The sequence below is a fragment of the Crinia signifera genome, chromosome 5, assembly GCF_055691185.1.
Source record: "Crinia signifera chromosome 5, ASM5569118v1, whole genome shotgun sequence".
In the NCBI taxonomy this organism is placed as follows: Eukaryota; Metazoa; Chordata; class Amphibia; order Anura; family Myobatrachidae; genus Crinia; species Crinia signifera.
The window spans coordinates 88967722-88981832 of record NC_139221.1 but is presented as its reverse complement, the minus strand read 5'-3'; the positions used below and the strand labels follow the sequence as shown (position 1 = coordinate 88981832).

The 14111-nt window shown below is 43.5% G+C and overlaps 1 protein-coding gene across 4 annotated transcripts in view; it reads right to left on the bottom strand.

Annotated features, from left to right (window-relative positions):
- Positions 1-1932: 1932 nt before the first annotated feature.
- RAB31 (RAB31, member RAS oncogene family) overlaps positions 1933-14111 on the bottom strand; it is a 65957-nt gene continuing 53778 nt past the window's right edge. For all 4 annotated transcript variants that reach the window (XM_083187653.1, XM_083187652.1, XM_083187651.1 and 1 more), the window contains 2 exons: positions 7714-7823; positions 1933-4733 (listed from right to left, as the gene is read on the bottom strand). In XM_083187653.1, coding sequence (XP_083043779.1) covers positions 4636-4733; positions 7714-7823 — 208 coding nt within the window. In that variant the 3' untranslated portion in view covers positions 1933-4635. The remainder of the gene's footprint in view (positions 4734-7713; positions 7824-14111) is intronic.

The following is a 14111-nucleotide window of genomic DNA, read 5'->3' as shown; positions in this document are numbered from 1 at the left end:
GAGGAATTATTTATATGCATAACCTCTTCTTGTTGCATTCTCAGTAGTTCAGTGGAGTATTGCTCCCAAGTTCCTACACTCAACTATCTGGAGTTACTGACCCATGTAGGGCTCACTTTTGGTAAAATTGTACATTGGTCTGCTGGAGGATCCCTTCCCGTGAAGGACAGTTGCACCACATTTTTTTGTTTCCCATTTTTACGGGTTTTAGTTAGCGTTCCCCTTGTCTGTTCTGGAGGTGTTGGGCACCTTGTCTCCCCAAAAGGCATGGTGGCACCGGAGTTGGTGCAGACCTAATTTGCCCATTCAAACTTGGCTATTATAGGTTAAGTCTAGCTTTGCAGGTGCTCATTTATCTCTGGAGGGAGTAATGGAGTTAGGGGTGGTACAGTGGCCTGTTCTATCCCAAAGTATCCCTGCCTTGGAGTTCCTGAGAATCCTGACAAATACCTCATATCTCTCACAGTCTACACTGCTGGCTGGAGCCCCTGGAGAAGACTAGTGAGTGCCCTATTACACTGTACAGCTCTGAGAAAACAGTGTGAAGCGGTGGCGGCTCCAGTGATGGGGGCTGCAGCACAGTCCAAAGTTCAAACCAATTGTCACTCTAAACATTGCCAATCATCTCAGGCCAGGACTGACTGGCATTGGGTTTTGGACTGTGCTCCATCCCCACATCTGGAGCCGCCACTAGTGTCAAACTATACCTGGTAGAACGTATCCCCACATTTCAGTTCCAGTCTAACAGTTGAAAGCAGTGAAGTATAGGAGATGCAAGTAGAAATGGAGACCATGGGGGTAATTCTGGTTTGATCTGATTTCGATTTGCGAGCATAATGAAATAATTTGATGGTCAGCGACCATCAAATGATTTGGGGCCCAAACGCAAGCCTGCAAATTGATGTTTATGCAAAACATCCATTCTCATTGCTGCAGGAAAATTCCCAGAGTAGCGGGGGGTGGGAGCCGTACGGGCATCAGACGGCAATACATGGCACGCAAAGCAGCGAACTAATGCTGCTTTGAAAGCCAACCAGAATCAGGGCCCATATCTACTGAGGTATACCCAATTCTAACCAACATTTCTCTGCTGAGCATCTATGGAGGAAATCATGAAGACTTCCTCCAAATGAATTCTCTCCTTCTACACGTTCACTAGTGAAATAATCCTACTTTAAGTTTTTTATCTCATCTCAGTCCTTCAACCCTCACCACCTCTTCACCACATTCATGGGCAGATTCATGTTTGTCTAAAATGGCACAGCCTCAAGCTTTTGTTCCTATGGTAGCAGCAAGGATGCTAACATATGGTAATGCAGCAGGAGGCATCGTAGATGCATGTGTGATCCAATGCTGAGGACGCAGCATTAGATGACTCTGCGAAACCACCGGCCATCTAAGTAACCCTCGGGATATGCAGACCAGACATCGCAGCTCTGTTGCTGAGGCTAGGAAATCTTGATAGATAGAGACCCTGGCCTTGGCACTCCAACTCCTCCCTTTTGTGAATCAAAGTCCATGCAGCCTTAAGCCCCGTACACACAGGGCGACGGAGCCTCTGTGCTGAGATATGTACTTTAGCACAGATCGCTGACCCACATGCTATGCACCAGTGATGTGTGCTGAGCGGTCTGTGCGAACAACTGTTTTTCCTATGCTTGCTAGGCAATCTTACTTAAGACAGTGCATGTATTATCTATCTGAGTGGCGATGGCAACTCTTGGAACCACGTATCCCCATCAGGATTTAGGACATACTGCACTTGTGCATACAGGTCATGGACATGCGCCGTTTTCCAATAAACTGTGTTACACTCGCAACAGCAACCTCTATGGTCTGAATGCACAATCGGACACATTTGTACAAACCACCCAGATTGCGGCGCTTACAGCTGTCTGACATCACTACTCACGCCTCTAATCACAACCCATATTAAAACAAAAAAAAAACACATTTATTCTCTGTTGATGCTATTGAATAAAGTTATAAACACATAATGTAGAATATAATGATTATAATAATGAACATATTTTCTGGGTGTTATACATTAAGGCAAAAATTGGGAACCAGCCCAGTCGTAAATTTACAGAGTAAAACATACAAAGAATAAACATCACACATAATAATAGTAAAGTTTCATAAAGTGAAAACAATTTAAACAAGTGAGGTTAAAGGATTATATTGTAATCAATACATATGAAAGATTAAATCAGATTATTGTGTATTCACTATACTAGTAAACACAAACATGACAATTTTGGTCCGTCACACAGTATACTCAGCAACCATGGCAACTGTTATAATTCAGATTATACCAATGCATTTTACATGCAACATTTTATTTTCCATTGGCAACAAAATATATAACTATCATACTGTAGGTTATTTCATGATGGTGCCTATTTATCAAATAATATTTGTGTGATATTACCTAAATACACTAGTTTTGGGGGATACCCGCAAATATTAAGTATCTCCTGAATGTACCATTGAATGACCGCTGTAGATATCTCCAATATCTGCTGTGCTCCCTCCATTTCCGACAGTAGCCTCAGTCCCTATAGGTTTCTATGGGGATGCAACGCTGTCAGATTTACCACTCTGGAAATAGCCGCCCTGCAGCTAATGCCATCTGAAGATGGCATTAGCCCATTGGAACCTATAGGCTTCACTTCACACAAATTACCAGGAAATTCCCAGGCAGTGGTCAGTAGAGCGCACATGCAAATGGGACTTGGTAGAGGAGTGATAAAACCAATTATGTGATCATTTCACTCCAAACATATCACAGGGAAGAGGATCCATGTGGAGCCCCTGTCCTTGAGGGTGGTATATGCTCTTTATCTGCTGCCACTACTAATATAAAGAGGGACGGGCCCTCCCCAATTAGAGCACATGCACCTGGGAAATCTGCACTGGGCAGAGCAATTTCTATGCCAGAACTGACAACTGTGGAGGACACAATCTATTGAATGGAAAACAATGGGCAGAGTCACCCTACTTTATAAATTGTAGCATCTGATTGTAGATAAATATGGATCAGCATGTGTTCTAGCGTCATGGTGCCAAAATAAATAATTATTTCCCCTTTCCACACCTAAATTGAACTGTAGCATGTGGCATTCTGGGTTATATGGTCTGTAAATCATTTAATATGCAGTAATGTAAGCTCCTGCTGTAAACCATTCAGTCTTACGACATGGCATGGCTTCAAGAGTATGTCCACCTTCTATGGGGATTATCCTAGTATATTAAAATGAATATGAATGTTAACTTTCCCTTTGTTTTTTAAAGTGCAAATATAGTCTTAAGCTTTCTAGGAATTAAAAGTGTGCGGTGTAAAATGGGCGCCATTAGTCAGTTCATCTTGTGTCAGCATTTCCAGGTGATCTAATGAAGACTCAAAACACTGTACAGTTATTAATGATGAGTGAGCTTGGGCTGGGCAGTAAACATTCTGCATATTTATTAATTACGTTATAGAAACTGTAATGTATAGTGAAATTACTATATTACATTTGTGTGCCCTTTTATGAAGAGACTATCAGCAAGCAAGCACTGCAGCACAAAACGCTCATTTTGGATGAGAAGATCACTATTAAGGATGTGATTCAGCAAACATTAGGGGACTATGTAAAAACCGGACCCGGACCAAACTCCGGACCGCCGGACAGGACATAAAAATCTGCAGTCCGGAGCTTGAAGGGTCCGGTCCGGGGGGTGTCCTGTTCGGGGGGTATCTTGTCCGGGGGGGTCCCTTTGATAGCTATCACCAGGGTCATGGGGGAGCGGAGATTAACAGCCTCCCGGTGTGGTCCGGACCGTCCGGTTTTTGCTACATGCCCGGACCATACAGGGAGGCTTTATTCTACCCTATCTCCTCTACCTGGTGAGAGGTGTCACAGGCAGCCCCCCGAACAGGACACCCCCGGACAGGACACCCCCCGGACCGGACGCTACAAGCTCCAAAATTCAGAGTTTGATGTCTGGTCCGGCAGTCCAGAGCTCAGGGTCTATCACATAAAGGTTTCTTTACTACAAAAAATATAATTATGTGATTACTGTGCTGATTGGGCTAGATACAGCTAAACTATATTATAGCCATTTTCAAACAGCATTATTCAGAACTCTAATTTGCCAGGAGCAGGATTTAATGTTAGTAATGATCTGCACAGAAATGTCTTTTATTTCTACTGAGTGAGTGACATTTATTAAGATGCTGCTTCAAAATATACATGTCTAATATGAAAACCATTGCATGAGAAATGTGGACAGCGTTTAATATATCATAAAAACTGCTGCACTCCATAAAGTGAACTAGCAATCTGAATGTTTGTCACGCTAAAACTAAAAGCAAATGATTTTTTTCAAAGAAAAAAAAGTTTTGTTTTTTTTCTAAATGTGATACAGTTACAATAATTGTGTCACAATACTGGAGGTAAACAAAACTGAGCTAAGAAACTAGCTGTAAACAAAAAAGGCTTCTTTAATTACATATTAATGGTGTTTTATACACTTGTCTTGTATATGTTACATCTAGTTCTCAATTGATTCCAATGGACTGTTCTTGGTAGCCATTCCCTTGAGTGAACTGAGCCATTACGTGTTTACTTGAACAAATGGTAATTGGTTAGATCAGCAGCATCTGTTTGTATATTGTATGGATTGTCTTCCAAGTTTCATTGCATCATTAGAACCATTCGGATGAGGATCCAAGGGAGGGATTCTACGACCTGAAACAAAAAGATATAAAGTCACTTAGGGCTCTCTGGGGGAGATTCTCTAAACTAAATATGCGGTAAAAACTCGTTATCAGGGTTTGTACCGCATTTTTGGATGCTCTAAGCATCCCCCGTCGGTCGACCGCGACGGGGGTCATCGCTAGAAAAATCTGACGCAACCCCGCACCGACCCCCCCCCCCACCCCTCATCTGTGTCCGGGCAGCACAGAGCTGTGCTGTCCAGACCTGTGACCTCCTCCTCCCTGCACTGTACATCCTTTTCCGGGTGCAGGGAGGAGGAGGAGAGCCAGCCCCCCCTGCAGCAACAGCATCCAGGCTGGGTAAGAGAGGGAGGGGGGAGCCGCCGCTCATCGCCGGGTCACCGCAAAAGACAGCTCTTAACACAAGAGCTGTCTTTTGTCATAATTATCACATATGTTAGATCATATGCGATAATTATGTTTGCGGTAGCCATCGATGGGCGGCGGTAAGGGGGCGTGGATGTTAGAGCATCCCCCCTTCTGTACTGTACTTATGCTGGCCATACATTAGAATGACTTCATTCCAACCGGCCAACTGAGAGTATGTAGGAGCAAACTATAAACCGCTGTGTGTGCTCCCACATGGTAAAAAATAACCAAAAACAGTTAATCCAGCTAGTTGGGAAAACTCAAACATGTTTGCTTTTTCCCAACTAATCATGTGTGAATGATAAGTAGGCAGACACTGATCAACTTCTGCCTAATTTTGTCACCATCCACATGTACATTAGTGATGGCTGCAATGATGTTGCAGGAGGCAGGAGGTGGAGCAGGGGAGGAGCAGGAGCACCTGTGGCATTCCAACACTTCTGTTGGGCTGCCCCTGTAACCCTTGAGATCAGAGATTGTGGCTGTGATGTTGCGGCTGCTGGGAGGAGGAGCAGGGTCAACTGCAGCAGTCCATCACTGCTGCTGAAAGATTTATAATCCTCATAATCAGAACTATATCAGCAATTATTAATATCCATAATATGGACAACTAATCTACTTTAAGGTGCAGTGCTGAGGGTCAGAGGTGGATTTAGACCTCATGGGGCAATAGGCGAGACACCGGTTTGGGGCTCTCCTCAAACAATCCATAACACTATATCAAAATTATGTATATACATTTCATACATATGGCACAACTGAGGAAGAATATAAAGACCTAAACTATATGATATAGGATATCTCTTGAATATATATTTAATTATATGTAGCCAAAAGAATAATAATACTGTAGTGGGAAATACATGCAGTGTATAGATTTAGAGGAATTGTATTGATCATCAATGACAGATACAGTATGGACTTTTTCTGGGACAATATTTGGATATCGGGAAATTATGAACAACTAGCAGCTATGATTAATGTTCTTTATCTAAAGCTGAAAAGTAACACAATTTCTGTAATTACATTTACATTTAATAGGAGCCGGAGACTGCCAGACTCCTTGGATGGACAAGGAGAACCAGAATTGTACTAATTCACTAAATTTAAATAAAGAATTTACAGTCTATGTTTAATTGAACTCAAGTAAGTGGAAATAAGACGGGCGTAAGAAAAACAAGCAGATAAAAGGACTATACTATTGTTCATTGATTATTACATAAATGTTTGAAACTCCAATAGGAAAATGATCTGCTCCAGTGCCATACTCGCTAATGATGATCAATTGCTTTTACATTCAATGTATAAATTGTGGTCTCCTAGCAGCACTGTCCTACTTCCTCACATTTTATAAGAGAAGGAAAGGTTACATGGCTATAGATCAGAGAAATATAGGATGAAACCTGTGGTCCCACAGACCCCGCGGCGGCTTTGGGAGCGGCAGGATGCTGTGCCTATAGGTGGGAGGGCGCTGCCTGCTTGCTTAAACAGCAGATACGTCACAGGGGCCACTGGCATACCAAGTTGTTCACACCAGGGCTGACGGACATTCCATATGTGGTGATTAATCAGTGCTCATGACTTGGCAGCTGCAGTTAGCGACTGGCTTCGATGGGCTAACAAGCTGGCGACAGATTTGAAATATCTGCCGGACTCACTTAGAGAGGAGCAGGAGCACAATCTGTACCCTGCTCTCCTCCCTTCCCATTGTGGAGAATAGAGTAACATACTGTACCTCCCAACATGAACCCTTCCAGGAGGGACAAAATGCTCCGTTACTAGACTTCCTTGCCAGTGGCAATTGCAGAGGAGGGACTGCACCACTGTCCAAAATTCAAATAGGGGAGCCACACCTGCCAGTGATTCCCTGACTGTGGAGTTTGGGGTGGCAGTTGGTTCAGCTCCTCTAACTGAATTTTGGACTGTGCTACAGCCGTGCAACTCTGGAACAGAGCATCTTGTCCCTCCTGGAATGGGTCATGTTTAGAGGTATGAAGTGCCATTTTTGGAAGCATTATGTGTTATTGACACTAATGGGGGTATTGTGTAAAGGGCAATGTGTAATGGGCACTACTGGGGGCATTGTGTAATTGGCACTACTGGGGGCATTGTGTAATGGGCACTATTTGGGGTATTATGTGTATAAGCAGGAGTACTGTGGGGCATTACGTATGTGGCATATTGTGTAGTGGGCATAGTGGTATGTGGCATAATGTATAAGGGGGATTAAAATAAGGAGGAAAAATGATAAATAATGTAGGGGCATGAATCAGGATTTATGTTGCCTGTGGAGGCCAATGTCTGAGTGTACAGGTTGCAGAACTGGGGAATAAGGTCTTTCCCCACGAGACCATGAACTTAGCTGTGAGACTGAACCTCCTAAGGCACGCACACATTCTTTGCTTTTAAAAGGTCTATGGGAGGTGGGGCCAATTTTTTAACTGTTGGCACTGGGAGCCAAATTGCTTAAACACATTCCTGTTTATTTAATCAAAATGTCATATGGGGGGGGGGGGGGGGGGGGTGCCAGAAAGTTTTTGGTAAACTAAATTTATAGTTATACAACTGGGTGAAACATTTACTTATGCCTTGGAAGAGTTCTTCAACATTGATGGCATTCTTTGCACTGGTTTCAACAACAATTGCTCCAATAGATTCTGCATATTCCTTGGCATCTTTCATTGTTACCTCCCTGAAAGGAATAAAAATACAGAATATTACAGTTGTTATGCCTAGATTTGTAGTCACATAATTTGTATTTAATTTGAAGTGCATTACCAGATATAATAATAATAATAATAATTTTATTTATATAGCGCTCTTTCTCCAATAGGACTCAAGGCGCTTAACAGATAGAATGAGTGTAATACAGTACAGAAAAGCTTTTCATAAACAATACTTAAGGGACTGAAGGAAACGCTTGAGTAAATAGGAAGGTCTTGAGTCTGTTTTTGAAGCATTCTAGAGTGGGGGTCTCTCGAACTGTGCGGGGAAGTGAGTTCCATAAAGTCGGAGCTGAATGGCTAAAAGCTCGACCCCCAGATGAATTACGGGAGATCCTAGGTACTGCTAACAGTCCTTCATCTACAGACCGCAGTAATCGGGTGGGACAGTATGGAATCAGAAGCTGCTTCAGGTACCTTGGGCCTTGGTCATGTAGGGCTTTGAAACTCAGTAGATTGATCTTGAAAATGATTCGCCATTTTATTGGCAGCCAGTGAAGGGAGTAGAGAATGGGAGTAATGTGGCTAGAGCGGGGCTGTTTAGTTAACAGCCTGGCAGCTGTGTTTTGTACCAGCTGTAATCGGTGCAGTTCTTTTGCTGGTAGACCAAGGTAAAGGGCATTGCAGTAATCCAAACGAGATGATACAAATGCATGTAAGACTTTTGGCAGGTCTTCAGATGGGATTAAGTGTTTGATTCTGGCTATGTTCCTCAGATGAAAGAATGAGGATTTGATTGTGGCTGATATCTGATGTTTAAGTGTCAATCCACCATCTAGTACCACGCCAAGATTCCGCACATGATCAGAGTTTTGTAATTCTGTACCCCCAAGTGTCAGTCCTGTTGGGTTGCTGTGCTGCAGTCTTGTCCTTTGATGTTGAGGTCCAATCATAAGGACCTCTGTTTTATCAGGATTCAGTCTCAGCCAACTGGCACTCATCCATTCCTGAAGCTCAGCTAGACAGTCATTTAGGGTTGCTATTGGGTTTACAGTGCCTGGAGCAAAGGACAAGTACAGCTGTGTGTCATCTGCATAGCAGTGGTAGACAAGGCTATGGCGCCTAATTATTTCACCCAGTGGCAGCATGTACACTGCAAAAAGCATGGGGGATAATATAGAACCTTATAATATATAACATACTCCCAAAAACTATTTCAAAAGTACTTTTTTCCTAAGCTGGTTATTGAGTAAAATTAACAAATTCCAAAATATACAAACTGATAGGGTGAAATGTAATAGGATGAGAAATTCAGAAAGTGAGATATTTGGCAAGAAAACTCCAGTATTTTTAAAGCGGCAATCATTTACACCTCAAAATCATACTGGTTTTGCAGTGTAAATGATTGCTGTTTTAAAAAAAACCCTGGAGATTTCTTACCAAATCTCTCACTTTCTGAATCTCTCATCCTATTATATTTCTTCCATAATATTTCTGTAATTTCTTTATTGTATAGTAAATGATTGTGGTACTCTTTACCTAGAAGGGCGCCAGCGATTGAAATCGCGGTGATCGGGGGTAAAAATCGCGGTGATCGCGGTCATCGCGGGCATCGCGGGTAAATCGGGATGGCCGCGATGCCCGCGATGACCGCGATCACCGCGATTTTCCCATAGGGAACAATGTTAAAACGGCAGATTGACCGCGATTTCACTGTTAAATGCCTCAATGGACCCGATTTGGGGCCAAATAGGCCAAATTAACCCTTAAATGTCCCCCCACATTTTTAACGCCACCCCACGATCCACGCCAACCCGAAGCGTGGCGAGCGCAGCGAGCCTGCGAGGGGCGGCGGTACGCGTCCTCCGACCTTTTCATGCCCTACTATCCACTAGGGCGTGGTGTGAGAATAGAATAGTGTGGCGAGCGCAGCGAGCCACCGAGCCCGAAGCGTGGCGAGCGCAGCGAGCCCCGCGAGGGGACGCGGATACCTACACAGGTAGACGCGTCCCCTCGCGGGCTTCACAGGTGTCCGCGTCGCCACGGACACCTGTGAAGCCCGCGAGGGGACGCGCATAACTGTGAAGGTATCCGCGGCCGCTCGCCACGCTTCGGGCTCGGTGGCTCGCTGCGCTCGCCACACTATTATATTCTCACACCACGCCCTAGTGGATAGTAGGGCATGAAAAGGTCGGAGGACGCGTACCGCCGCCCCTCGCCGGGCTCGCTGCGCTCGCCACGCTTCGGGTTGGCGTGGATCGTGGGGTGGCGTTAAAAATTTGGGGGCACATTTAAGGGTTAATGGGCTCTGTGGCCCATTTAACATTGATTCCTATGGCCAAATCGGGTGGATTGAGCCATTTAACAGTAAAATCGGGTCCATCGCGCTTTTTAACATTGATTCCTATGGGAAATCGTGAGCATCGCGTCGCGGGCATCGCGGGTACATTTATGGGCGGCCGCGACGCGACCGACACGATTTCCATGTTTAACATTGGTTTCAATGGGAAATCGCGGGCATCGCGTCGGTCGCATCGCGGCCATACATAAATGTACCCGCGATGCCCGCGACGGGCGCCCTTCTAGGTAAAGAGTACCATGATTGTTTTGATTTACAAATGTCTATATCTATCTGATGCTGCTTTCCCACTGCAGACCCGTTTTTTAAGTTACAGGTAATCTTAAACGGTATTTAACATTCCCACTGCAGCAGATTACAGTTTTAAATGCCATTTAAGTACCATTCCCATTGCAGGTAAAACGTTTTAGCTCTTCAAAACGTTTTTACAGCACAAATGAGTGCCTGTGACTTTAATGGGCTTTTCAGGGTTAAAAAGGTGCACACCTACAGTTGTTTTCACATAATAAAAGGAGGGGGAGGGGCCAGTGGTGCGTACAAATCCCGCAGCCGTCAACATTTGTGCTATGTGTCGGCTCAATTTAACCCATGGTGGACAGTAAAATATTCATTGCTGGCCAGTGCCAGCTATGTATATATTACTGCCTAATAACTAAATCATTGGTGCCCAGTGGTGCCTGTAATAAATAGATTGCTGGCATGTGCCAGCAATCTATATATTACTGGCTTAGGATTCTCATTGGTGCCCAGTGGTTCCAGAAATATATAGATTGCTGGCATGTGCCAGCAATCTATATATTACTGGCTTACAAAATAAAACATTGGTGGCCAGTGCTGCTCCGTGTGGAGCAGGACGGAGGGAGGCGGGGCATGTGGCCGGACCCGGCCAGCGTCGCTAACGGCATCCAGCCGCAGCAGACACAGCGGGGCAGCGTGGACAAGTGAGTATGACAGGGGGGGGGGGGGCGGGGGGGGGCGGGGGTGGCAGCGGGGCGTACCGCCGGGCTGAAAGTGGTTAATCTTTCAGCCCGGCAGCGTACACACACGGAGATGATGGCTGAAAAAATCAGCCATCATCTCTACCGTTTAAGATGCATTCCCATTGCCTCTTAAACGTTTGATTACCGTGTAAAACCCTGCTCTGAAAACGGGTTGAAATACCGTTTAACTTTAAACGGTATTTCAACTCTGGCGCTTTCCCACTGCAGCCTTAAACGGTATTTTGCCCTCAAAAATCGGCAAAATACCGTTTTAAGGCTGCAGTGGGAAAGGGGCATCATATTGTGATTGTAATATATATTGATATTGTGATTACAATTGTAAAACTCAAATAAAAACATTTTGAAAAAAAAAAAAATCCAAAATTCAAATGGATTTTTGTCTCTCAAACCATTTCTATTTTTCCTTACATTCTAGAAGCTGAAAATATGACTCTTTAAAGGGCCTACTTATCAAAATGTAACTGCTCCTAAACCTTTTGTTACTTAGTGCCTCTAATCAGTACAATTTGCAACATTTTTCATGATAATTTACTATTGCTCTCATGATAAGACATCTGCTCTGTCTCGGAGAAGCCTTTCAGCGGCACTTTCATCACTAAAATTAGCAGCGAGGTTTATACAGCCAGGAAAAGTCCCAACAGGTTGGAATTGGCTAGCTCCATCTAAAAATGGAATTAGCCCCAAAAATGTTAGTTTTCGGATCTTCATAAACAGCACAGCCATGCCATCCCAATACACTTCTGCCATATCTATTGCATTAGACCATCACTCAAGTTCTAAAATAAATACACTATTTTTAAATTAAAATAACAAATAAATAACTAAACACATTTGCATATATATTAGCAAACCTAATTACACATAATACATGTCTATGAATATTAAAAAGAAAGTAAACATAACTATAAATAATAAATACAAATATCGATACTTGTTTCCTAGGACAGCGCCCATCGCATCGCATACCATAAGCCATACGATGGTATGCGATGCGATGTTATGTGATGGCAGCCGATGTTATACAATTTTAAAATTGTATACCATCGCATTGTATGCCATATACAATGGTATACGATTTAAAACTGTATAAGCACCCTAATGGGTGTTTTCAATGTTAAATGGGCCCCCTATAAGATTATTAATTGTATAAGCACCGTAATGGGTGCTTACAATGTTAAAAGCACCCCCACTATCAACGCCAACCCGAAGCGTGGCGAACGCAGCGAGCTCGCGAGGGGCGGTGGTACGCGTCCTCCGACCTTTTCATACCCCCACTATCCACGTCGGCGTGGAGTTGATTTTAGATAGTGTGGCGAACGTAGTGAGCCCCGCGGAATACATGTAAAGTAATATGCGTCCCCTCACCACGCTTCAGGCTCGGTGGCTCGCTGCGCTCGCCGCACTATATAACATCAACTCCATGCCGACGTGGATAGTGGGGGTATGAAAAGGTCGGACGCGTACCGCCGGCCCTCGCGGGCTCGCTGCACTCGCCATGCTTCGGGTTGGCGTTGATAGTGGGAGTGGCGTGGGGGTGCATTTAACATTGTAAGCACCCATTAGGGTGCTTATACAATTAAAAATTGTATAGGGGGGCCATTTATCATTGAAAAAACCCATTAGGGTGCTTATACAATTTAAAATCGCACCGCTGCAATACAATGCATAAGATGCCATACGACTGAATATCGTGGGCGCCGGGCTAGGAAACAAGTACCCAAATTAACCTAATAACTATAAATAATTAAAGGTGTTCATACGCCAAGCTGTCAGAAGAAGATGTTTTTTTCCCCAAATTGTAGCATGCTAGAATTTCCCATCTTAGCTAGGGTTCAGTCTCGGAACTTACGAGTGGTTGGCCCAGGTGCAAATCTACATTTTTGGGCCCTACTCTTCCACTCCAAACCAAGTTCACAATATGCCACATAGCAGTGGGTGGCAGAAGTGGGCCCCTTAGTCTTCAGGGGCCCCGGTGCAATGCACCTGCTGCACCAATGGTAGTTCCGCCTCTGCTAGGGTTATTAGTGATGGAGAGCAGGTAAATGGGGCATGGTGCCTTTGTGTTTATGAGGTTGGCTGAGTCAATGATGAGGACAGATGGGCTTAAACTCTTTGGTGCTTATTTACTGATAGATGGGAGTTCTATTAAAGATGGGATGTTGCTATGGGCAACCAATAATAATCTACTTCTTATTTATTTAGCACCTATGAGAAGATAAGTTAGAATCGGATTGGTTGCCCATAGCAACATCCCATATTTAATAGAACTGCCTAATTAGTTAATAAACCCCTTTCTGTCTGGGCACTAGGTCATCACATTCTCATCTTTCTCCACAATCCTGTTACCAGACTCAAGGGGGTCAATTTACAAAAATGGAAGTTCTATTGAAGATGGGATGTTGCCAAAGCAATCAATAAGATTCTATCTATTATCTTCTAGAAGGTGTTACATAAGAAGTAGAACCTGATTAGTTGCTATGGGCAATATCCCATCTTCAACAGAATTCTCATCTTAGTAAATTTAGCCCACGGATGAGTCACGAGCCCAGATTGATCAGCTCCCTCACATTGATGTGTACAATTGAGTTTGCGTACTACTGTAAAGAGGATATGTTTTTGATCAGCCATTGGTTAAAGTTAAAGGGTTTGTGGAGCGCTCAGGGTTTAATGATATAAAAAATTAGATAAATTAAATATGTTTAAATTAAAAATGAAATGATCAATTGGGTATCACATGAAAATACAATTCATTTAATTATTCATATAAAATAATGACACAATAGTTAAAAATATATAAAAATAAATGTTGCACTTAATATATTATACTCAATGGCATACAGTTAACCACTTATTAGGAGAATAGGAAGATATAGTAAAAGGACAATGGATACTTATATGAGTCCAGCTTGTTCCAAAGTTGTGCTCTCCTCCCGTTGGATATTGGTGTTCCCCAAAGT